Source organism: Oncorhynchus tshawytscha, linkage group LG10, assembly GCF_018296145.1.
Source record: "Oncorhynchus tshawytscha isolate Ot180627B linkage group LG10, Otsh_v2.0, whole genome shotgun sequence".
Taxonomy (NCBI): Eukaryota; Metazoa; Chordata; class Actinopteri; order Salmoniformes; family Salmonidae; genus Oncorhynchus; species Oncorhynchus tshawytscha.
Genome location: NC_056438.1, coordinates 53695714 through 53719317, shown reverse-complemented (window position 1 = coordinate 53719317; position 23604 = coordinate 53695714). Strand labels below are relative to the sequence as shown.

The window sequence follows — 23604 nt, the reverse complement described above, 5'->3', positions numbered from 1 at the left end:
CAAGATTATCAACAGCAAGGTACTTCCCTTTTGCATAGATAAGAAGAGCGTGGTGGGGTGGGGAACACTGGGGATGATGACTATACTCAGCAGACCTGGGTTCAAATACTAAATCATGTTAAATACTCTATCTGCGCTTGAATGAGCTTGTCTGGCACAATGTAACCAATAGAATAGTCCCAAAACTGTAAACCCCACCATCTGGCACTACAGGAAATCTAGACTCTAGAGAAAATGCTCAAATAATTCAAAAGATTTCAAATAGTATTTGAACCCACCAGGTCTTATTCTCATTAACTGCCTCTCTGGGAGTTGACCAGCCATTGCAAACACTGCTGAAGGAAATTCCTTTAGAGACTGTGTTTGTGGCTGCCCTACTTCTCACAGAGAACACAGTAGGTTTGCAGTCCTAAATGGCACCCTATTCCGTTTATAGTGCAATACTTTTGACAGGGCTCTGGTCAAAAGTAGTGCACTATAGGGGCTAGGGAGCCATTTGGGACGAACGCGGAGTTTGCAGTCCCACGAACTCGCAGTAACAGCAGCAAATGGAACTTAACAAGACATTCATTAATTGCAACCTACTATCTTATCAAGGGGAAGTAATACAGGTATTTAAGATCATGAAAACTATGTTTATAGAGCAAACAACACTGAAGAAAAAGGTAAAGGACTGTTTGTTTGGATATAGCTACACTCAGTGCATACATAAAAAATACGATGACAGTGTAGTCTAACAATGTAAGCCTTCAGTCTAATTGGGAAAACATTTCTCGCTTATCTGGCCGTTGGCCAATGCAGATTTTATCATTCCTAAAATAACGCATTTCATTTCAGCAAATTTGTACACGTCATATTTATGGTTGCTACATTGTTACAACATTGTCAAAACTTTTCACATGAAGATGCAGGTCATAATTTGTTGGCTACTGTAGCTGAAACTCAAATGAAGCAACAACAAGACACTCACTCAAATCTTCTTCATGTTCTTACACAACAGTTTGATAACCTTTGTGCAAATAATCTCCTGCGTGAACGCTATACAAATAATGTTTGTGGTTTTAAGGACCTTGAACAACTATCAGCTCAAAGTGTTTAGACGAAAGTTATATTCCTAAACAGTCACGCGAACAACACAAACTTCAAATAAACTCGGAATTCATCCACCACTTGCCTTGTTCTGCTGAACCGCACGCTGATTAAGTAGAGTGCCAAAAAGCCAAACAACAAAGGTAAAACAAACTCTAACATTTCCTTGGGAGATGACAAAACGTTCCACAACAGGGAAAACTTCGGAAAGTTGTAAATCAATAGTTGTAATCGATAGTCGAAGTCAACTGCTCTCCTTCATATTGCCACAGTTCGGGTTTGGTCATGTGGGCGCGCTGTTTCTGACATGACCACTATCTAATTCTAACCAGACCTGTGTTATGCCGGACGATGTGGCTTTTATTACAGGAAGTACAGTAGTTCAAAGAGTTGAGTAACGAAGCAATGCTGTTGAGCAACAGTGTGAGAAAATAAATCAAACGTGACATTCAAAGCGCAGTTCAAGACATGTTCCAGATGAACAGTTTTTTGCAGTCTCTAATTGGTAGCATTCATTCCATGCACATGCACCCTTCTATCTTGTTGCTGCATATGCTCAAACAATGTCTAAATAATTGTGGCGTAGGGCCCCTAACCTACCTGCCTTGCCTACTAATGTAAACAAATTTAAAAATGAGCCATAATAGAAATGTCACCATCTATGCACAGTTACTGGAAGCTTGCTATCTGATGAAAATATCCCTTCTGTTTGACTCAGATGTATCTTAACTTTATATAGGCTTTACTCTCGATTAACCCATAACTAAAATATTTCCTAGTTTGGTCAGATCTGTCCACAAGAGATTATACAGGCTTCAACCCTTCAACAAATACCATTGATTCACCACATACTGTGCAGTATCTCATCATTGATGTCTAAGTAGGTTGTGTTGTGCTGCATGTAAAATTGTAATATCCATTTCTCTATGAAGAAAGAATTACAGCGAATACAGAAGTGATGTCAACATCATACAGTTCAATGTATGATTAATGCATTTTATGGCTAATACAAATAGAGAAGTGTTTGCTGGAAAGGATGAGTGTATTGATGAATAGTGGAAGTCATAGTGGAATTCATAGGACAGAGACAGAGACCATTACATTTTCCAAGACAACTAACAGAATGAACCTCCAACCGACTAAAGGCCATGGTAAACTGTAAGGGCATAAACTGTTCATTTTAACAAAGTCCACACCTTCCTGAAATGCTTCTCTGTAACACCATGTCTAGACAAACATCCTTGAAAACCTGAGAAAGAATGCTTTCCGTGCCAAAAATATACACATATTTATTTATAACCTTTATTTAACTAGGCAAGTAAGTTAAGAACAAATTCTTATTTTCAATGACAGCCTAGGAACAGTGGGTTAACTGCCTGTTCTGGGGCAGAATGACAGATTTGTACCTTGTCAGCTCAGGGGTTTGAACTTGCAACCTTCTGGTTACTAGTCCAACACTCTAACACTCTAACCACTAAGCTACCCTGCCTCCCATATCAAAAGAGCCTGTTCTCCATTGTCTCAAACAAACACCTAGATACAGATTATTAGGCCAACTAATATGGCCTACTAACTACTGTAACTAATCAGGGCAGGAGGTATGTCATCAGCACACCTCATATGATTAATATAATTCAGATTAAGGTTGCAAATAGGTTGCAATAAAGAAATTCAATGGTTTCCAAGAAATCATGGTTGAAAGATTCAGGATTTCCAGTTTATTCCCTCCTAATTCTGGAAACCCAGGGAATTCATTGAAAAACAAATTGCAACCCTAATCCAGATACCCAGTCTGCCCTACAGGCTGTATATTAGCATTATAATGAAGAGCATTGATTTCAGACCATGTGCATTTATATAGTCTTATTAGAGTTAACATTTCCTGTGTCTCAAATGGCACCCTATTCCCTTTGTAGTTCATTACTTTTGACTAGGACTTTGTGTCCCACTTATCATGCTGTTTCCAGTTTCCAGGAAAGTGTCTTCTGTGCTGAGGGTGGTGAGGGGTGTTGATGGTTTATTTATTTTAAGAATACATTTCTCCTCATTACAATCTGCAGTGATTGTGACAGGTTAAAGGAAATATTCATAGCCTGTTATACATTAAAAAGTATTAGTAAGTTCATAGTATGTGAGGATCTTAAAACATCTAAGGTTAAAAAGATGCATTCAGTATTAGTTGATAGAGATTGATAACATTCATATAATTGTGTTAAAGTTCAAATCTGTCAAGGGGTACGAATTGTGAGAGTAATGTGTCAACGTTATATTGATTACTTTATTTTGTGGTGCCTAAAAGTGTTAATCTGTGATCTACGAAATGCTCTTAATCTATGAGCCGGGGATCGATTGCTCTGGTCTCCACCCATATTCCTGGGGAAAATCGCTGTCTTTTCTCATTACACTAAACGTTGAATTGAGAATACAACACCGTATCACTCTCGTGATTATTTCTCCCCTGTTCTCAGGTACTTTATTGATGATAAAAATAGTAATTTAAATGTTATAACTCGCTAACATGTCAAGAGTGTTTAAGGTGTGTCTTAGTAACGTCTTGAGGAAGTTAGAGTTAAGTTTGAAGAGAGTAATATTAGCCCTGCTCGGTTGAAGTGAAGAATAGCATCATACTGAGAGTAGCTGCCATTTTATGTCGATTGTGAATGAACATGTACGTTGTTAATAAGATATTTTGCTGTGTTAGTTGTATAATGGGTTTTCTGTTGTTTTGTAATGTGTTACTTTTGTGAAATGATGACACTAAACGTTGAATTGAGAATACAACACCGTATCACTCTCGTGATTATTTCTCCCCTGTTCTCAGGGGTGTAACATTTTTGGAGGCACCGCTGAGATAGCTGCTCAGATGTCCAGTTTCCACACCCTGGTCGCAGAATTCTGAGCCAGCTAAATCTCCACATAACAACTCAGGCAGGCTGCAGTGAGGAAAGTGTTGCTGTTCGAGGGAAGTTGGAAGTTAGTGGTTAAGTACGTGTCAACTGAGGCCATTGATCGACCATCAGAGACAGTAAGGACCATCTAATTCAGAGTCAACTCCTGCACAGTAAAAGTTCCTCCTGTTCTGTCAACATGACAAGCGTCTTGGAAGAACTACAGGAAGAGGTAGTAGGAGATTTGCACACCCTGACTAAAGACAAATTACTAGAGATATGTGATTTCCTTGAAATATCAGGCGAACAGAGAAGAGATGTTAAAGACAAATCCCGCATAGCATTAATGACTCGCATTATGATGTTCCTTGAAAGAGATGAAGTCGCAGAGTTAGAAGATGGCGGCATGTCGGAATTGTTGCTACTTAGAGACGAAATGACAGAGATGATCAGTGGCATAGATAACAAAACAGGGCAAATTGACCATGATATTGAACCAGCCGGAACGCATCACAGAATAGAGGAACTGAGAACTGTAACTCCATAACAAGGGTTGGGAACTGAGCAGATTATTGCAGCCAAAGCCAGTGATTCTCTGCGTCAGCCCCAACAACATGCCAATCTTCAGGGGAGCGTGCCGCTCTCACCCAATGCACAGCCCAGCTCATACTGGCGCAAAGAGTTTAAAATATCTGGTCAGATAGGTGAACCGGGCCAGAAAGAAAAACTGATTTTTTTCCAGCCTTGCCCATCAGATTGAAAATGGACTTAACAGAGGCTATCCTGAGGTAGAAATAGTAGACGCAGTAGTCAGGGCTATTTCTCCAGGCTCACAGCTACGCAGCTACTTGGAAGGTAAACCCCAGCTAACTCTTCCCACACTTAGATGTATCCTGCATTCCCACTTCCAAGAGAAGAGTGCAACAGAGCTTTACAAACAGCTAGCTTCAGAAGCACAGCATAGCAAGGAGACCCCTCAAAGCTTCCTGATGCGCGTTTTAGATTTGAGGCAAAAAGTACTGTTTGCATCCCAGGAGTCAGAATCAGGGCTTAAGTATGACCCTACTCTAGTCCAGAGCATGTGTTTTCACACAGTCCTTACGGGTCTCCAGAGTGACAGTATCAGGATAGACATGCAGCCTCTCCTGCTAGAGAGCAAAACATCAGATGAGGTTTTGCTAGAGAAGCTTAACATTGCTTGTGCTAATAAGATAGAAAGACGAAACAAAAAGCGGTTTAATGCCCCACAGCCTGCTACAACTGTAAGTGTAGTCCAGTTAGAAGATACGCCATCTGCAAAGTGTCCTGTGAAGGAAGCCAAAGCTAAGATACCCGCAGGACTGTTAACAGAGTTAGCTGAACTTAAGACAGGTGTAGCTTCTCTAAAAGGTCTCAGTGCAGAGATTGATCAGATTAAGGAGACATTACAGCAGCCTATGTTTCAGTCACCGCCTTGTGCCTATGCCCCACCCCCAGTTAGGAGGCCAGATAGGGACCCCCAGCCACCTGTTTTCCAGCAGCAGTATTACAGCAGCTACAGTCGGTCCCAAGCACCTGACCCTGCACAGCATCAATATGCACCTAACTGGTATACCAACCGCTCTGCTTAAGCTCCAAGGAGGTGTTTTGTCTGCCAGCAGGCCAGAACAGATGCACGCTGCACACACTGCTTCCGATGTGGGAGTGGAGAACATTTTCAAGCTGAATGTAAAATCCGGGGAGCCAGACCATCAAGGGAGGCCCCTTTAAACGGAAACGGGTTACCGCTGAGGGACGAGTGTTAACCGTAGGTTCCAAAAAGTCCCAGAAATGTGCAAATTGTGCCAGAGAAGATTCATTTGAGAACCTGAAACAATGTTCATCATGTAAAGAGACACTGTACTGTTCCAAAGTATGTCAAAACCAACATTGGACTAAACATAAGGAAAAATACACTCACCTGAAAATTGACTCTAATAGTGAAAGGTTTTCCCGCACAGAGGAAAATGCCCACTCCTTACCATCCCTAGCTCAAGGTTGCCACCCCCGTAAGGTCACCTCGCTAGTCGGCAGACAGTGCCTTATTGAGTGTCACCTGAATCGCCACCACCTCCAAGCTCTATGGGACACAGGCTCTCAGGTATCGGTCATTGATGAACGATGGAAAGAGGAATCTCTCCCAAACGCAAGGCTGAGAGATGTTTCAGAAATCCTGGACTCACCTGATGATCTAAGGTTGACTGCAGCAAATGGGACTGAAATGCCGTACCTGGGATGGATTGAAACAACTTTTCGGCTAGCCTCTGAAACTGACCAAACAAAGGAACTGATCATCCCGGTGCTGGTAATGAAAGGCTGTCACCTATCACATCCCATCATAGGTTTCAATGTTATCGAGCACATCCTGACAATGACCGAAAAGACTAAACGATACAGTACAGTAAAAACAGCTTTCCCAAGCCTCAAAAGAAACAAGGTGAGAGCTTTCATACAGGCTGTTAGTGCAGAACAGACAGATGAATACGCAGTGAAAACCAAGAAAGAGAAGGTTGCTGTACCAAAACACAGTAGCATTCAGATTGAGTGCTGTGTAGCTTCCCAGCCTTTCAAAGATGACATGACAATGTTTTTCCAGCCAGACCTGAACCCGCAGTGGCCAGACGACCTTGAGTTCTTTGACACACTAGTCAGAGTCAGGAAAGGTGTTTTTCCAGTTATCCTGCTTGATGTCTCTAACCCCACTGACCACGACATTGCCCTGCTAGGACGCACAATAATCTGTACAGTACAAACCATTATGACTGTGTTACCTGCCCAAGTCTTTGAAAAAACTGTCACCCCAGCCACAGTAAATCACACCAGCGTTCGAACCCCATGTACTGCTACTGAACAGTGGGATCCACCAGTAGATTTAACTCACCTAACCGAAGAACAGAGAGAGGTTGTTAGGCAAATGCTTAGAGAAGAGTGTCACTCCTTCTCCAGATCAGGCAATGACATTGGCTGCATTGAACGATTGAAAATGACTATTTCTCTAAAGGACTCTGAACCAGTAAAGCGCACAGGCCACTGTATCAGGAGATGAAGGGTTACATTTATGACCTCATAGTCCAGGGCTGGGTTAGGAAGTCAAACTCTTCATATTCTTCACCTGTCGTGTGCGTTCGTAAGAAGGACGGGACCCTCCGGTTGTGTATAGATTACAGAGACCTGAACAGAAAGACACATCCCGACCGCCAGCCCATCCCTCGGGTCCAAGATATCATGGACAGTTTAGGTGGTAATTCCTGGTTCTCCCTCTTAGATCAGGGAAAAGCGTATCACCAGGGGTTCATCTCTGAAGAAAGCAGACCACTGACAGCATTTGTGACCCCGTGGGGACTATGAGTGGATACGTATGCCATTCGGCCTCATGAACGCTCCTGCAGCTTTTCCACGGTGTATGGAGGAGTGTTTGGAAGGGCTCCGGGATAACATCTGCACTCCTTATCTGGACGACACGCTAGTTTTCAGTAAAACATTCGACAGCCATGTGAATGATGTGCGAAAAGTTTTGCAGCGTCTCAGAGAGTATGGCATGAAACTCAAACCAAGTAAGTGTGATCTCTTTAAACCCCAGGTCCGTTATTTGGGCAGAATAGTGTCAGGAGAGGGCAGCCAAGTTGACCCAGCCGATTTTGAAGCAGTAAGAGCATTGAAAGAAATCAGACCAGAGACTGTGGGCCAGCTCAGAAAAATGCTTGGTTTACTCACTTACTACAGACAGTACATCAAAGACTTTTCTAGGAGTGCCAGCTGCCTGTATGACCTCCTGAAAGCAGATTCAGAGAAATTACCTGACCACCCACGGAAAACAAAAACAAAGAAAGTAAGTCATGTGGTGCCCTCAAACAAGCCAATCCTGTGGACTGACCAGCATCAACAGGCACTTGAACAGCTGATTGAGTGTTTGCTTCACCCACCAGTTTTAGGTTTCCCTGATTTCACTCAGCCATTTGTTGTACACACTGATGCGTCACACCAAGGCTTGGGAGCAGTTCTTTATCAAAAGCAAGAGGGGAAGCTTAGGGTCATTGCTTATGGCTCTCGAACCTTAACAGCAGCTGAGAATAACTATCACTACCACTCGAGCAAGCTAGAATTTTTACAGTGCCTTGCGAAAGTATTCGCCCCCTTGAACTTTGCGACCTTTTGCCACATTTCAGGCTTCAAACATAAAGATATAAAACTGTATTTTTTTGTGAAGAATCAACAAGTGGGACACAATCATGAAGTGGAACGACATTTATTGGATATTTCAAACTTTTTTAACAAATCAAAAACTGAAAAATTGGGCGTGCTATTTCAACCTGCGTGTCATGATCGAGTTTGGTGTTGGGGGACAAAATCAATTTGCACACGATGGCGCACGCACGCGGCCGGTTTGGGTACTGTGTTATTAGGGTTAGCGAAAATGCTCTCCAAATCTGCTACGAAAATCACTTCCGGACGTAGCTGTATCGAAGTGGTGTGAAAAGAGTATGTCCCAGTCTGTCAAGGCTCACATAGAATTTGAAGTCTTTTTAGTGAGTATTAAACACAATGTTCTCTCTCCTAAAATGAGTCAGGTGTTAATAACACTGATACCTAAGCCTAAAATAGAAGTGCTGCTCATGGATAACTGGCGTCCAATTTGTCTTCTTAATAACGACTATAAGATATTAGCCTTACTACTTGCAAAAATAATTAAAGAAGTCCTGGATGCAATCATTGACTGGATGCAAGTCCTGGATGCAATCATTTCTAACAATATCAGACTGGTATTAGACATACTTGACTACTCAGACCTAATAACTGAGGATAGCTTCATATAATTTTTAGATTTTTATAAAACATTTGACACAGTAGAGCATCAGTTCCTCTTCCACTCCCTTGAGAGACTTGGCTTTGGGGATTTTTTCTGTAAGGCTATTAAGACTCTATACAAATGGTAACAGCTCTATCAAATTGAAATATGGCACCTCGCCTAGATTTGAGTTAAAGAGAGGAATTAGGCAAGGTTGTCCTATCTCTCCGTGCCTGTTTTTATTAATCACCCAACTTCTTATAAATTATTTAAATAATAGGCCTGTACAAGGTATTTCCATAGCTGGTAAAGAAATTATTATAAGTCAGCTGGCAGACATTACTACACTTTTTCTGAAAGATGCTAACCAAATTCCCATATCGATAAATGTGATACAATCCTTTTCCAAAGCATCTGGTCTACATCTTAACATTAATAAATATGAACTCATGACTGTCAAAGATTGTTTGACACCTTCATATTATGGTATTCCAGTAAAAGAAGAACTTACATATTTAAGCACAACCATTACAAAGGATCAGAAATCTAGAGGCTTACTACATTTTAACCCTCTTGTTTAAAAAAATCCCAGAAGAAGCTAAATCAATGGCTACAGAGGGACTTATCTTTAAAAGGTAGTCCTAATAACCAAGGCTGAAGGTATCTCTAGACTAACATATGGTGCTCTATCTTTATATCTTGAGAGTAAAATAAGCAAGGAGATATATCAGATGATTTTCAACTTTCTGTGGAGAAACCGTACCCATTACATTAGGAAAACTGTTGTAATGAACACTTATCAGAATGGTGGACTGAATTTTCTGGACTTTACTACCTTAAATAATACTTTTAAGATCAATTGGATAAAACAATTCCTAAGAAGACCCACTTCTATGTGGATTTTATTCCTCATCATGTCTTCTCTACTTTTGGTGGCCTTAACGTCATGTTTGTTTGCAATTCTAATATTGACAAAGATCCAGTGAAACTTTCTGCTTTTCATCGGCAGGTTTTCTTGTCAAGGTCCTTAATTTATAAGCATAATTTTTCTCCACACAAATATTATATATGGAATAATCGGGATATATTGTATAAAAATACTTCTTTGTTTTCAGAATATTGGTTCCGAAATAATATCCTATTGGTGAGCCAACTGGTAAATGCAGAGGGTCTTTTACTCAGTTGTAAGGAATTCTTAACACTTTACAAGGTCCCTGTAACACCTAAAGATTTTGCAATTGTTTTAGGTGCCATTCCGTCAGGTGTTGCTTTATTATTCAGGAACATGTCAAGACCTGACCCTCAGAGCCTACCTTCCGTTGACCCTGCTGACTCATCAGTAGGAAAGATTTGTTTCTCTTTTTGTCCATTCAACAACAGAGCGATATGAACCTTGTTTCAACAGGATGTTTTATCTACACCTTATGTCATGCCTCATTGGAATGGATTTATTGATAATATCTGTTGGAAAAAGGTTTGGATGTTGCCACACACATACCTACTTGTTAACAAAATTAAGTAAGTTTCCTTTAAAATGATTCATAAATATTATCCTGCCAACCACTATATGAAACCTTTTTGGGATAGGGGGCAGCATTTTCACTTTTGGATGAATAGCGTGCCCAGAGTGAACTGCCTCCTACTCTGTCCCAGATGCTAATATATGCATATTAGTAGTATTGGATAAAAAACACTCTGAAGTTTCTAAAACTGTTTGAATGATGTCTGTGCGTATAACAGAACTCATATGGCAGGTGAAAACCTGAGAAAAATCCAACCAGGAAGTGGGACATCTGAGGTTTGTAGTTTTTCAAAGCTTGGCCTACCGGATACACATTGAGATATGGATGAGGTTGCACTTCCTATCCTAGGGCTTCCACTAGATGTCAACCATCTTTAGAAACTGGTTTGAGGATTCTACTAAAAAGGAGGGGCTCATGAGACCTCTTTGAGTCAGTGGTCTGGCAGAGAGCCTCGGTCTCATGACGCCCGCTCCTGACAGAGTTACCTCTCGTTCCAATGCTTTTCTGAAGACAAAGGAATTCTCCGGTGGGAACATTATTGATGTTTTATGTTAAAAACATCCTATCGATTGATTCCATACATCGTTTGACATGTTTCTAAAGGACTGTAATCAAATCAAATCACATTTATTTATATAGCCCTTCGTACATCAGCTGATATCTCAAAGTGCTGTACAGAAACCCAGCCTAAAACCCCAAACAGCAAGCAATGCAGGTGTAGAAGCACGGTGGCTAGGAAAAACTCCCTAGAAAGGCCAAAACCTAGGAAGAAATCTAGAGAGGAACCAGGCTATGTGGGGTGGCCAGTCCTCTTCTGGCTGTGCCGGGTGGAGATTATAACAGAACATGGCCAAGATGTTCAAATGTTCATAAATGACCAGCATGGTCAAATAATAATAATCACAGGCAGAACAGTTGAAACTGGAGCAGCAGCAAGGAGTCATCATGTCAGGTAATCCTGAGGCATGGTCCTAGGGCTCAGGTCCTCCGAGAGAGAGAAAGAAAGAGAGAAAGAGAGAATTAGAGAGAGCATACTTAAATTCACAAAGGACACCGGATAGGACAGGAGAAGTACTCCAGATATAACAAACTGACCCTAGCCCCCCGACACATAAACTACTGCAGCATAAATACTGGAGGCTGAGACAGGAGGGGTCAGGAGACACTGTGGCCCCATCCGAGGACACCCCCGGACAGGGCCAAACAGGAAGGATATAACCCCACCCACTTTGCCAAAGCACAGCCCCCACTTTATGGAACAAATCAGTAATTTATTGCTGAACTGGGATTCCTGGGAGTGCCTTCTGATGAAGATCATCAAAGGTAAGTGAATACTTATGGTGTTGTTTCTAATTTTGTTCCAAAATGGCAGATTTTCCTCTGGCTGTTTTGGGTTCTGAGCGCCGTTCTCAGATTATGATTTTTCCGTAAGGTTTATTGAAATCTGACACAGCAGTTGCATTAAGGAAAACATCAACTCTAATTTCTCCTTTTGTAATGACCACCCAGAAACAGTGTTGCATCTTATTTGGCATTGTATTCATGTAAGAAAACTGTGGCAAGACATCAGTATATTTATAATTGAACACATTTATGAAGATCTTACACTATTGTGGAGAGATGTTCTGCTTGGATTCTTTACCTACGATAGAAATAAGCTGAAACATTTTTATGTAATTAATTTCATTATTCTTTTGGCCAAATTTCATATTCACAAATGTAAATTTACAAACAAAACACCACATTTTCTTACCTTACAAAGGGAAATTGAACTATATTTTAAGACAATTAAATACTCTACTAACAAAAAAGCTGTTAGAATAATAAGTGTATGTATGTCCCTTAAGGTCCTTATGTAATGTGATATTGTACCGCCTAGCCCAATTGTCTTTTGTATATTATTTATATATACTTGTGATCCCACATGTACTTCATGTATTGATTTGTTGTTAATAAAAAAGGAAAATAAAAATTTTAAAGGCTCACAGAATTATGTGATTACGCGCAGCAGTAGTTCGTAGTTTGGGGTTTTCTTAATTGATTATTTGGATGAATATCTATTGGGAGAAGGCGGTGCTTAATCTGGTGCTGTGATTTTCAAGACCATGTGCTAGTTTCCACTAGATTCCACAGCCACAATGTCAAAATTGGCTATATCGTAAAAATGTATGAATGCAAAAATGTCCTTTTTGTCCATGATAAACACGGTGAAATTAGTGAAAGGGAGGGGTTTGGCCAATAGTTTCCATTTACCACGGAGGAGACTTTGCTTCATTCCTTTGCAAAGGAAATGACAAACTTTCTCCAGATAATGCTACTTTTGTGTCGCCGAGATTAGTGAGAAGGTAGTAAAATGAAAGTAAAAATGATTTTCTCCAAAGATGATCATAGCTTTCAGAACATGTCACATCTTTTGGTTAGAACATTCTGTCCTGATACCCCTATACATTGTTCACTAAAGTCACTAGCAGTGGGCGTGGCTTGATAGCCTTGTTCACCAGCCAGGTCCACACTGCCATAGTGTCTAGAACCACATGAGGCTTCTGGCTCCTAAATATCTTATCCAAAAAGTATAACAACATTCAGAGGGGATACCATTGCTTATTTAGTATTACTTTGGGTGCCAGTGTTTGTATGTGTAAACCAACCCATAAATGGATGTGATCTCATATACAGAATATCTGAAATCAAACAGTATAATTTGCTTCTCACATCTTCGGGCATAATTGAAAGCTACATGAAGATCACAGTTTTGACACCAGACGTCAGATTATTCTGATTACAAAATTTCACTCAGTCAGAGATCTGACAAGATGCTCATGTCTCCGCCATAACAATGGGGGTAGTTTTCCAAAAGACGGGAAGGCAGGCGACAAGCTTAGGTCTGCATATTAAGCCAATAGAAATGCATTGGGCTTATTCTTGAGAGATTTTGGCGAGAGTGAGCCCTCTCACTTTGCCTCTTCCTCTCTAACACAGTGCCATGTTATGATCACTATGGAATGTGGAAGCCCGTTCCCTCCACCCAAGAAAATTATCTGACTACGAGTTATAAGTCATAATTATCAGAGTTGTAAATCATAATTATTACATAGTAAGTCTGGATCATGGACATTGAAAAGTCCTGCCGGTCCTTTTACTTTTTATCATGGTTGGATGACTTACAATAGTGAAGTATTAAATTATCTCAGGGGACAGTACCAGAGACTGTAAAGGGGCTGTTGCCTCACTAGAAGTTTTCAGAAGTTATTTTAAAAATATATTATTTTCTATATTATTTTCTATTAGTTTAGGGTTCATCTAATCCCGACCTGACAGTGTTCCTTTTCAACTAATCTATTTTGTTTTCCAACCCTCAGGAGACTATGAGAAGGGAGTGGGCCACCTGACCAACGCCATTGCTGTGTGTGGTTAACTCCGGCCGCTCCTCTAGGTGCTCCGCAGACCTACTCCTGTCTTTTAGATCCTGCTGAAACGGTCCACTGTCAGCCAGGTGAGTCTGCTCTCCCATGGAAAGGAAGGGCTGTTGTGGCACCTGACAGATTGTAAATTACTTTTTTTGTATTACTGTTTTATGTAGTTACTGTACAAGCATAAATTGTACAGATTCAATTTACATCTCTCTCTGTTTGCTATTTGTACAGTAGATTATCATTCTATCCTCTTAGTTTGAATATATTGTTTTTATATATTTAGAGTTTGAAAGTAGTGTTAGGTTAAAGCTCTTTGTGCATGAGAACAGTACAGTTAAAAATGACAAATTGTTACTGGCAGTCATTAGCAGCCGTAAGAATGTATGTTCCTTTTTCCTTCTTCCTTTTTGTCGGAATAAAACAGGATATAATGAGGACTAGATGAAATATGTCTCTCTGCCGATAGGCAGAGTGCATGTAATGGACAAAAATAACTGGTCTTGTGATATTTATAGGTATTTTTCTTTTCATTTCTTAAATGAGCATGAATTTATAATATTGTGCTGTTATTATTTCCTTTAATATTATCTATTATTGTTGTTAATATATATTGTTTTCTGACTGTTTTCCATGGTATTTGGTTGGTTCTCTCTTAAAAAGCACCCCCATAGATATACAATAGAGCTATGGGGCTTTGAATGTGTGGTGGCAGTACTTAATTATGTCATCATGGGACTGCCCATATTTCCCTCTGGCCTGCGCCAACTGGCAGCCAAGGGTTTGCCTTAGGAAGCAAGTGTGCATCATGAGTCAGGGAGATGGTCTGATGGTCTTAGTGACAACAGACCTAGATATGGGGGTGGGTTAGTGGGTGGAATATTAGGACAACTGAAGGTTTACACCGTTGCAGCTACAGTATGTTTAACAGTGAAAATATTATGGTACAGCTATGTGGACACTTAATCATCATGGTACTTTTTGATGGTAGGTTTACAAACATTGGTTGTGGTAAGTATAATTGAAACTTGGGTATCATTATGGTAAGTGGTGACATAAGAATAGCCAGTTACAATTGTAATGGCTTAGCAGATCATAAAAAAATATCAATTTTTACCTATCTGAAAGATAAGGAATATAATATATATTGTTTACAGGAAACTCACTCTATATAAATAGAAGAAGTTGGGTAGAAAAAAGGACTGAGAGGGAGAAATATATTTCTGTCATGGGCAAGGAAACTCAAAGGAGTGATTATATTAATGATCAACTATTTTAAACCAATTGTGCAAACTGTGCAAACAGATCCTCAAGGAAGATGGATCCTTTTAAATATGCTATTGGACCAAAAAACAGATCTGGCTAATTCATCTGTATATGGGCCAAATAATGACGATCCACACTCCTTTGAAAATATATATAATAATCTATTGAGCTCACAAGCAACGAATGAATCTATTATTATGGTGGGAGATTGTAATATGGTTTTAAGTACTTCATTCTTGCTGGCATCAAAAGTTTATGAGTATTAATAGGAGACCGAATGATCAGACCATCATCTAATTGGCCTCCATGTAACTCTTACAGAATTTCCACGTGGATGGGGATATTGGAAATTTAATCAAAGCCTACTAGATGTCGATTTGTTCTTAACTAAGACAAAATAATTAATAATTGACTTTCTTCTGCATAACATAGGTACAGCATATCCCCGTATTGTATGTGACACTTTTAAATGTGCCTTTAGAGTCCATGCAATGAAATACTAATCTTTAAAGCAAAAGCAATTTAGGTCAAAGGAGATTAGACTAATAAAGGATATAGAGGAAATAACAGTGCAGGTAGATGGTAATGGAAACTGTACTATAGAGGCACAAAATAGGTTAGAGGAAAAACAAAAAGGATTGCAGGAACTTATACAAGAACGATCAAGTGTAATGTTTTTTTTTTAATAGAGCGAAAATTCTTCTTAAATAAACAGAAATGCTACCACAAATTTACAGAAACTAGTTGCAAATGACAGTCATCCATGGTTCACCAAATTATATTTTGAAAGAGGAAGCAAAATATTTCAAACATATGTATTCTTTTCAGTCTCCTCCATCTCCACTGAATGTTGTTAACTGTAAGGATTTATTTCCTAATAATCATCATGTAAAATTAACACATTTACAGAAAGACCTGTGTGAAGGCCTACTTACAGAGGAGGAACTTTTTGAGGCAGTTAAATATTTTTAGTCTGGAAAAACATACAGACATACTTGGTATTCATATTTTTAAAAAATATAAATTAACTTACTACAATCAATTTCAATAGAAAGTTTGCAAAAATAGATGCAACCATGGAGAAATAAGTACTTGCCTATTTATGCAAAAATCACATTGATTATCTCTTTGGTCCTATCACAGTTTACTTACTAATGGCACAGCCTACACCAGACAACTCATTTTTTAAATCATATGAGCAAAACATATTTCACTTTATTTAGAATGCTAAGCCTGACAAACTCAAACATGCCTATTTATATCATGAATATGAGTTTGGGGGGCTAACATGATTACATATTAAAGTATTAAACCTCTCACGAAAAGCTTCACTCATACATAAGTTATACTTAAACCCCAAATGGTTCTCCAGTAGATTATTAAGTAAGGTTCCTTCTTTGTTAAAAAAAAATGCCTTTTTGTCTAACAACTGCTCATTTCCGACTAATTGAAAATGACATTTTATTTAAATTATCGGCCTTACTTAAACAAACCATACAAAGCTGGTCACAATTTCAGTTTTATCTTCCAGAAGAAATAGATCAAATATTACAACAAATAGTATGGTTAAACTCAAAAATACTGATTAATTTAAAAAAAAAAAACATTTTTTATGGATAAAAAAATTGTATTATAGTCATTAATGATATTATGAATCGAAACGGTGGAGTTGTGTCATATATGCAGCTATCGAAAATATATGGGAACGTCTGCTCAATACAAACTTACAACCAAATGACTGCAGCATTACCACAAAAATGGAGGAGGCAAGTGGAAGAGGGAGAAGGTAGGGAATTTGTTTGTCTGCCATATATTATAGACCAAAACAGGCTGAAAGAAATTGGCATAAATAAAAAAAGATATCCGTTTCAATTGAGGGCAAAAATGTTGACAGCTGCTCCATACAGGTAGCAAAATACATGTGAAGAGATTGTTGATGTACCGATTCCATGGCACATGGTTTATGAACTGATAAAAAAAACAACACTTGATTCAACACTTAGATTTTTTAATTTTAAATTAGTATACAAAATTCTTGCCACCAACAGAATGCTATATATATGGGGCATACAACAATCTCAGCTCTATAGATTGTGCTGCGAAGAAACATAATCACTAGATCCTTATTCTGGCACTGACCCTATGTAGCTTGTTTCAGGTCACAGGTTCAGAAATGGTTAAAAAAAAATCATTAACTTCAAATTAACCTTACCAATAGCAGTGTTGGGCGATTTGGAAAGCCATAGTCAATCAATCAATAACATAATAATACTCATAGGAAAGGTTTTCATCTTTAGCTCACAATCTGTGGATTCTATGCGATTTAGAAAGGTTAAAAATGTCAAACATCACAGCACAATTGAAAAATATGGAAATGAAACGAGGGTGGTCTATGGTGATAGGTGGGATGGGCTGAGAGTGTCTGAGGGGTGGGATTAAAGATCTTATGTTTGGTAATGTATTATTGTTATGTGATGCTGTATATAAAAGTAACATATATGTCAAAGTATGTATATGTAGCTGAAAAGCTGTAAAAACAAAAAAAGTGTCCTTTCGAAGAGGGATGTTAGGGCAGTACGGGGAGCAGGGACGTGACCATGGCACTTAGGTCCAAGAAAAAAAGCTGTCGGTCCAAACTGCATATGTCTGAGCTGCAGAGCTCTGGTTGGAGCTAGCTACAATCTTGCATCTGTCCCAATATAGTTCCTTGTTTTTGTAGTTTTTGCCCCAAGCACTACTCCACGTGCTTCCCTTGCTTGGTGTGATGGTGACTTCGGTAAGATATTTATTATGATTATGAAATGTAAAGTAAAGTAACTTAATGCTTTGTAGTCCAAGCTATTTAAAGTATTGATTGAGTGGAGCGCAAGCCACCATCTGGGTAGTCTTGGAAAACCAGACCAAGGCAACAGCAGTGATTAGGTTTGGGATTAATGACAGACTCTTTCGGTAACTTCAAAAAATTGTTCCGGGGAGGGTCCTCCTCAGACAGACAACTCTCCTAACAAATCACACGTTTGGGTGGGAGGGGCTTAAAATGCCGTCAAGAATTGAGGGGATTTGATTATTTGGCCCGGGCTACCCCGATGGGGAGAGTTTGCACCGAGTGAAAAGTGATTGCATTTCTTTTGGATTTGCCTCTTGGACGTGAGCCAGGTGCCCCATTCAAAGCCCATTGCAATGTTGGCTCAAAACACAAGTGATGTAGCATAGGCTAAATTAAGCATGTGGAGTATTGAGTAAGATTCTGTGTTTTCACATGCAAAAGTGATTGCTTTAGATAAAAACACTTTAGCTGCCTTCCCAATGAAAATTAGTTTGAACATTTGAACATATATTTTATTTAATATACAGTACCAGTCAAAAGTTTGAACACACCTGCTCATTCAAGGGTTTTTATTTAGTTTGACTATTTTCTACATTGTAGAATAATATTGAAGACATCAAAACTATGAAAGAACACATATGAAATCATGTAGTAACCAAAAATGGTTATTTATGTTATATTTGAGATTATTCAAAGTAGCCACCCTTTGCCTTGATGACAGTTTGGCACACTCTAAATATATACAATATATTTGTATTTGTTTAACACTTTTTTGGTTACTACATTATTCCATATGTGTTATTTCATAGTTTTGATGTCTTCACTATTATTCTACGATGTAGAAAAGGGTACAAATGAAGTAAAACCCTTGAATGAGTAGATGTGTCCAAACTTTGACCGGTACTGTAGGTATGCTTCTGGATGATGCACCATGCTGCCTTGTTGACAACATGACAGAGCAGCCCAGATTATTGTTCTATCGGAGAAGGGCACTCCTCCCTCACCATGTTTGCCTGTTAACGCCACGGGCCATAGACCCGGGCACCACAGCTCAGGTTAATAGTACTCCCTCATTGTGCTGGGACAGTGTTTCTAAACTCCGGTCCTCCAGTACCCCCAACCATACTAATGTACGTTGTAGCCCCGGACAAACACACCTCATTCAACTCATCAAGGGCTTGATGATTAGTTTACAAGTGAAATCAGGTGTGCTTGTCTGGGGCTACAATACAAATGTATACTGTTGGGGGTACTCGAGGATTGGAGTTGGGAAACGCTTTGCTAGGACAATTGGATAAGGCAGTGACGTAGGAAGGTCGGATGTCCCAACTCCGCCCTTTCCAAACTGACGTTCTTTACGTACAGACATGTAAGCCGAAATATTGGTTAATTGTGGGAGTCAACCTGTCTGTCTAGAGCAGCCTTTCCCAAATTCGGTCCTGGGGACCCCAGAAGGTGCTCGTTTTTGTTTTTGCCCTAGCACTACGCAGCTGATTCAAATAATTCAAGCTTAATAATGAGTTGATCATTTGAATCAGCTGTGTAGTGCTTGGGCAAAAACTAATTGGAGTCTCCAGGATTAAGTTTGGGAAACGCTGTTATAGAGACTACCATCCGGGTATGTATTATTGATTGATAACTGTTGGTGCTGGCTCACAAACAAACAAAAGGTGACAGTGATTTTAATCTTGTAACTTAAAGAGAAACTTACACTGAGTATACAAAACATTTAGGACACCTGCTCTTTCCATGACAGACTGACCAGGTGAAAGCTATGATCCCTTATTGATGTCACTTGTTAAATCCACTTCAATCAATGTAGATGAAGGGGCGGACACAGGTTAAAGAAGGATTTTTAAGCCTTGACAATTTCTTGGATTGTGTACCGTTTTTCATGCTCAACAGTTTCCCGTGTGCATCAAGAATGGTCCACCACCCAAAGGATATACAGCCAACTTGACACAACTATGGGAGGCATTGGTGTCTACATAAGCCAGTGTCTCATGTAGAGTCCATGCTAAGATTAATTGATGTTGTTCTGAAAGCAAAAGGTTGGGTTGCAACTCAATATTAGGAAGGTGTTCTCAGGGTATATATTTTATGAAACATACAAATTATAACCTGTTTCCTGACCACAGGTGCTTTTTCTAGGACAATAATTACTGTAACCTTTAGGACAATTTCTCCATCACAGGTCCCCATGTGTACAGTAAGGTATATCGTTAACATAACTTGTGATGGTTTAAATGTTCCGATTAGGCATGACAAATCAATTACCTATTTACATTATACTTCACACAAACATTTCATATGCATTGAATATAGGATTTTCACCATTGTGTAGTAAGATGTATCTTAAAAAGTATTGACTCGAGCAAATATGATGTAACAATACTGGATGGGTAGCGCAAGCAGGTGAGCTTCCTCTATCTTTAAGGGAAACACTGAGGGTGGAATTTCAGAGTCTCCGACTAGGTCGAGGTGAAGTCAAGGATAGTTCACTCAGGCCGTTTAAGTAGACAATGGTAAGAGGGTGGATCTCCCATAGACACCCAATGTGATATCAGCTGGGTCTGGTCTACTTAGTTCATTGATATCCACTGAAACAGAAAAAATGAGGGAGTGGTATGTCTCGCTTCATCTTCCGTCTCTGGTGAAGCTCTTGATTCACCTGGCTTGACCAAGAGGTTATGTGATGGGGTCCAGCTGAGGTCACTATGAAGGAGATGGGAGACCACGCACCTACTTAAAGGGATACTTTGGGATTTTGGCAATGAGGCCCTTTATCTACTTCCCCAGAGTCAGATGAACTCATGGATACCATTTTTATGTCTATGCCTGCAGTTTGAAGTAAGTTGCTAGCTAACGCAATTGCTAACTAGCGTTAGCGCAATGACTGGAGGCTAACATTAGTTAGCATTGGCTAGCGAAACTACCTCTAACTTTCTTCATACTTAACACCGAGACAGAAAAATGCATCCACAACTTTATCTGACTCTGGGGAAGTAGTTCAATTAGTTTTAAAGTATCCCTTTAAAGCATAGTCTACCTTGGTCAGTAGAGCATTACTTGGCTTCTACTTTGGCTATGTTACGCCCTGACCTTAGAGAGCCGTTTTATTTCTCTATTTGGTTAGGTCAGTGTGTGATTTGGGTGGGCATTCTATGTTTTCAATTTCTTTGTTTTTGGCCGAGTGTGGTTCCCAATCAGAGGCAGCTGTCTATCGTTGTCTCTGATTGGGAATCATACTTAGGCAGCCTTTTCCCACCTAATGTTGTGGGTAATTATTGTCTGTGAGTGTTTGTGTGTGCCACGGTTGCGTCACGTTCGGTTTCTGTTTACCTGTTTTTTCGTGAAGGTTTCACTTTATTAAAGATGTGGAATTACATGCACGCTGTGCCTTGGCTCATCTATAACAGGGAGTTTGAAGACAGTGAACGTGATAGACTGGCAGACTTCTTCCTGGCCTCAGCAATGGTTGCCCCAAAGGCTGCCCCAAGAGGTGAAGGAGAGCAGAGGGATCTGATAGGTGCTCACCGCTCCTGCAATAGAAGTGTTGAATACAGAATAAAGCATCTCTCATGGTGATTGGATGTCAAATAAATCCTTGCCAATAGTTTAGAAGAGCTTATGTTGCTAGGCTAGTCCCAAATATGTATGTCCAATCACCCACATCTACTAATCATAGACCAGTGGGTCAATCTGAAGTTACAGAAAGGATGAGGGGGATTGGTCATTTGCCATCAGAGTAGGAGTGCTGATCTAGGATCAGGTCCACTCTGTCTATATAATAGTATTGTAGTATTCATTATGATCTTACCTTTTGCAAATGCTTAGTCTGGATTGTTGTCTTGGGTCAAAGTGGACCCTGTATATTAATAAAATATTATTAGTACTGTAAATCCATATGTACATGTACTAGCTAGCTATCATTGTAGTAGTATCTAATATAGGATACTTGTATTAACTGTATAGATTCATGTCATGACCATGAGCTCCTACATGCTCTCCAGTATTAAAGTTGCCATCCAGCGGCCACCACTATTCCTCCAGCCACATCTGGAACTCCAAGAAAGACAGGCTGGCGGACAGACACACACAAAGGGCCAGCTCTAGCTTTTTGGGGACCCAAAGCGAGATTTGGTTGGAGGAGGGATCCACCCCCCCCTCCCCACACACACCTCCCCACCACCAAGCGGGGGAATTGGCCGGTCGCCAGCTGGACGGTGTTTCCTACGACACATTGGTTCGGCCGGCTTCTGGGTTAAGCGAGCAGTGTGTCAAGAAGCAGTGCGGCTTGGCAGGGTTGTGTTTCGGAGGACACGTGGCTCTCGACCTTCTCCTCTCCCGAGTCCATAGAGGAGTTGCAGCGATGGGACAAGACTGTGACTACCAATTGGATACCAAGAAAAGGGGGTAAAAGGACAAAAAAAGAAATTGCATAACCATGCTAGTTAATTGTTTCAATGGACCTTCCAAAGGTGAAATTACAAGTCCTATTGGTTGTGAATGTAAGGTAGCTAGCTAGCTAATCTCGATCCCACTCCATTGGGGTCTAGAATTTTATGAAGTAGACAACTGACTGTGTTTTGGGTCACCAAAAATCCCGCTTGGATGCATTTAAGATGCATTAGTTTGTATCCATGAAGCTTCCCATGTCAGCCCAATTGATCAATAAGGAATAACCCTATGTCAAGGAGGTCTTGATTCGTTTTTTTTTTTCGCATGTAGAGCCTTGAAGAACACAATTCTCTGCAATGTACATATAAACACCATTTATATTGCTCAATGACACTAATATCTCCCAATGCCTTAAACCGAGGAGAAAATGAAAGTTGATCAACTCAAGCAGACTGGCCATAATGTCAACCTGTGCATGAGAGGAAGCAAAGCTTGCCAAGCAGCCTTTGCTAACGTTTCATCGTAATAAAATATATTTCTCATCATAACGGATTATTTAGTAATAATTATAACAACTTTCTCGTTATGAACGTAATGGATTATTTTGTTATACCAAGTTATTTAATTGTTTTGTAATAATGTGATCTTATCTTGTAATAAAATAATAATCAGCAATACACCACCATACTCATAACTCGTTTTCAGATTATTCTTTTTTTTTGGGGGGGGGGGGCAGGAACGGGCTTCCGTAGATCACACATCTCATCCACGATTCCTTCTACAAGAAGAAAAAAAGTCATCTTTTGAAGGGGGCCAAGGACCCATGATGCCAGTCAGAGTTTAATGAAGGTGAATTTGGTCTCCTTGGTGAGGCCGCAAGCAGCAGCGTTGCCATCTGTCACCATAATTGCATGGCAGCCGGCATCTCTGGAGAGTCATGATGGTACAGATTGGGCTCTGGCCTCCAGTCGGACCACATGCACGGAGCCAGATGGTGGTGGGCACACACACGCACACACACTCGCTTATTTTGAGTCTTTAGAGTGTACAACCATACCCCTTAGGAGCCTCACTCCTCCGTACACCCAAGCTGTTCCTCCTCCTACATACACAGACAGACAGGCCTCCTAGCTGGCATGGGTTCTGCCATGAAAGATGATTCACACATCGCTATAATCAACGTTGTTGTTTGCTTTGCATTTCTCCCAAGGCCTGGATGTACTGAATATTTAATCTGTTGTTTATTTAATGTGAGTTTCAAATAATTTTAAATGATTGTGACTTGTTTACTACTACCTACAGATGTACACTGAGTGTACAAAACATTATGAACACCTGCTCTTTCCATGATATAGACTGACCAGGGGAATCCAGCTGAAAGCTATGATCCCTTATT

At 39.9% G+C, this 23604-nt stretch overlaps 1 protein-coding gene and 1 long non-coding RNA gene across 3 annotated transcripts in view; one reads left to right on the top strand and one right to left on the bottom strand.

The window, feature by feature from the left end:
* LOC112260443 (cytochrome P450 7B1) overlaps nt 1-1465 on the bottom strand; it is a 12256-nt gene extending 10791 nt beyond the window's left edge. The window contains exon 1 of the mRNA XM_024435559.2: nt 1175-1465. Coding sequence (XP_024291327.1) covers nt 1175-1251 — 77 coding nt within the window. The 5' untranslated portion in view covers nt 1252-1465. The remainder of the gene's footprint in view (nt 1-1174) is intronic.
* Nucleotides 496-23604, top strand: LOC112260445. 2 transcript variants are annotated; one of them, XR_002955017.2, is made up of 3 exons: nt 496-611; nt 13664-13797; nt 22945-23604. It is a non-coding gene; the product is annotated as an uncharacterized LOC112260445 (long non-coding RNA). The 2 variants fall into 2 exon arrangements; XR_006084327.1 differs by lacking the exon at nt 22945-23604 and adding an exon at nt 19713-20989.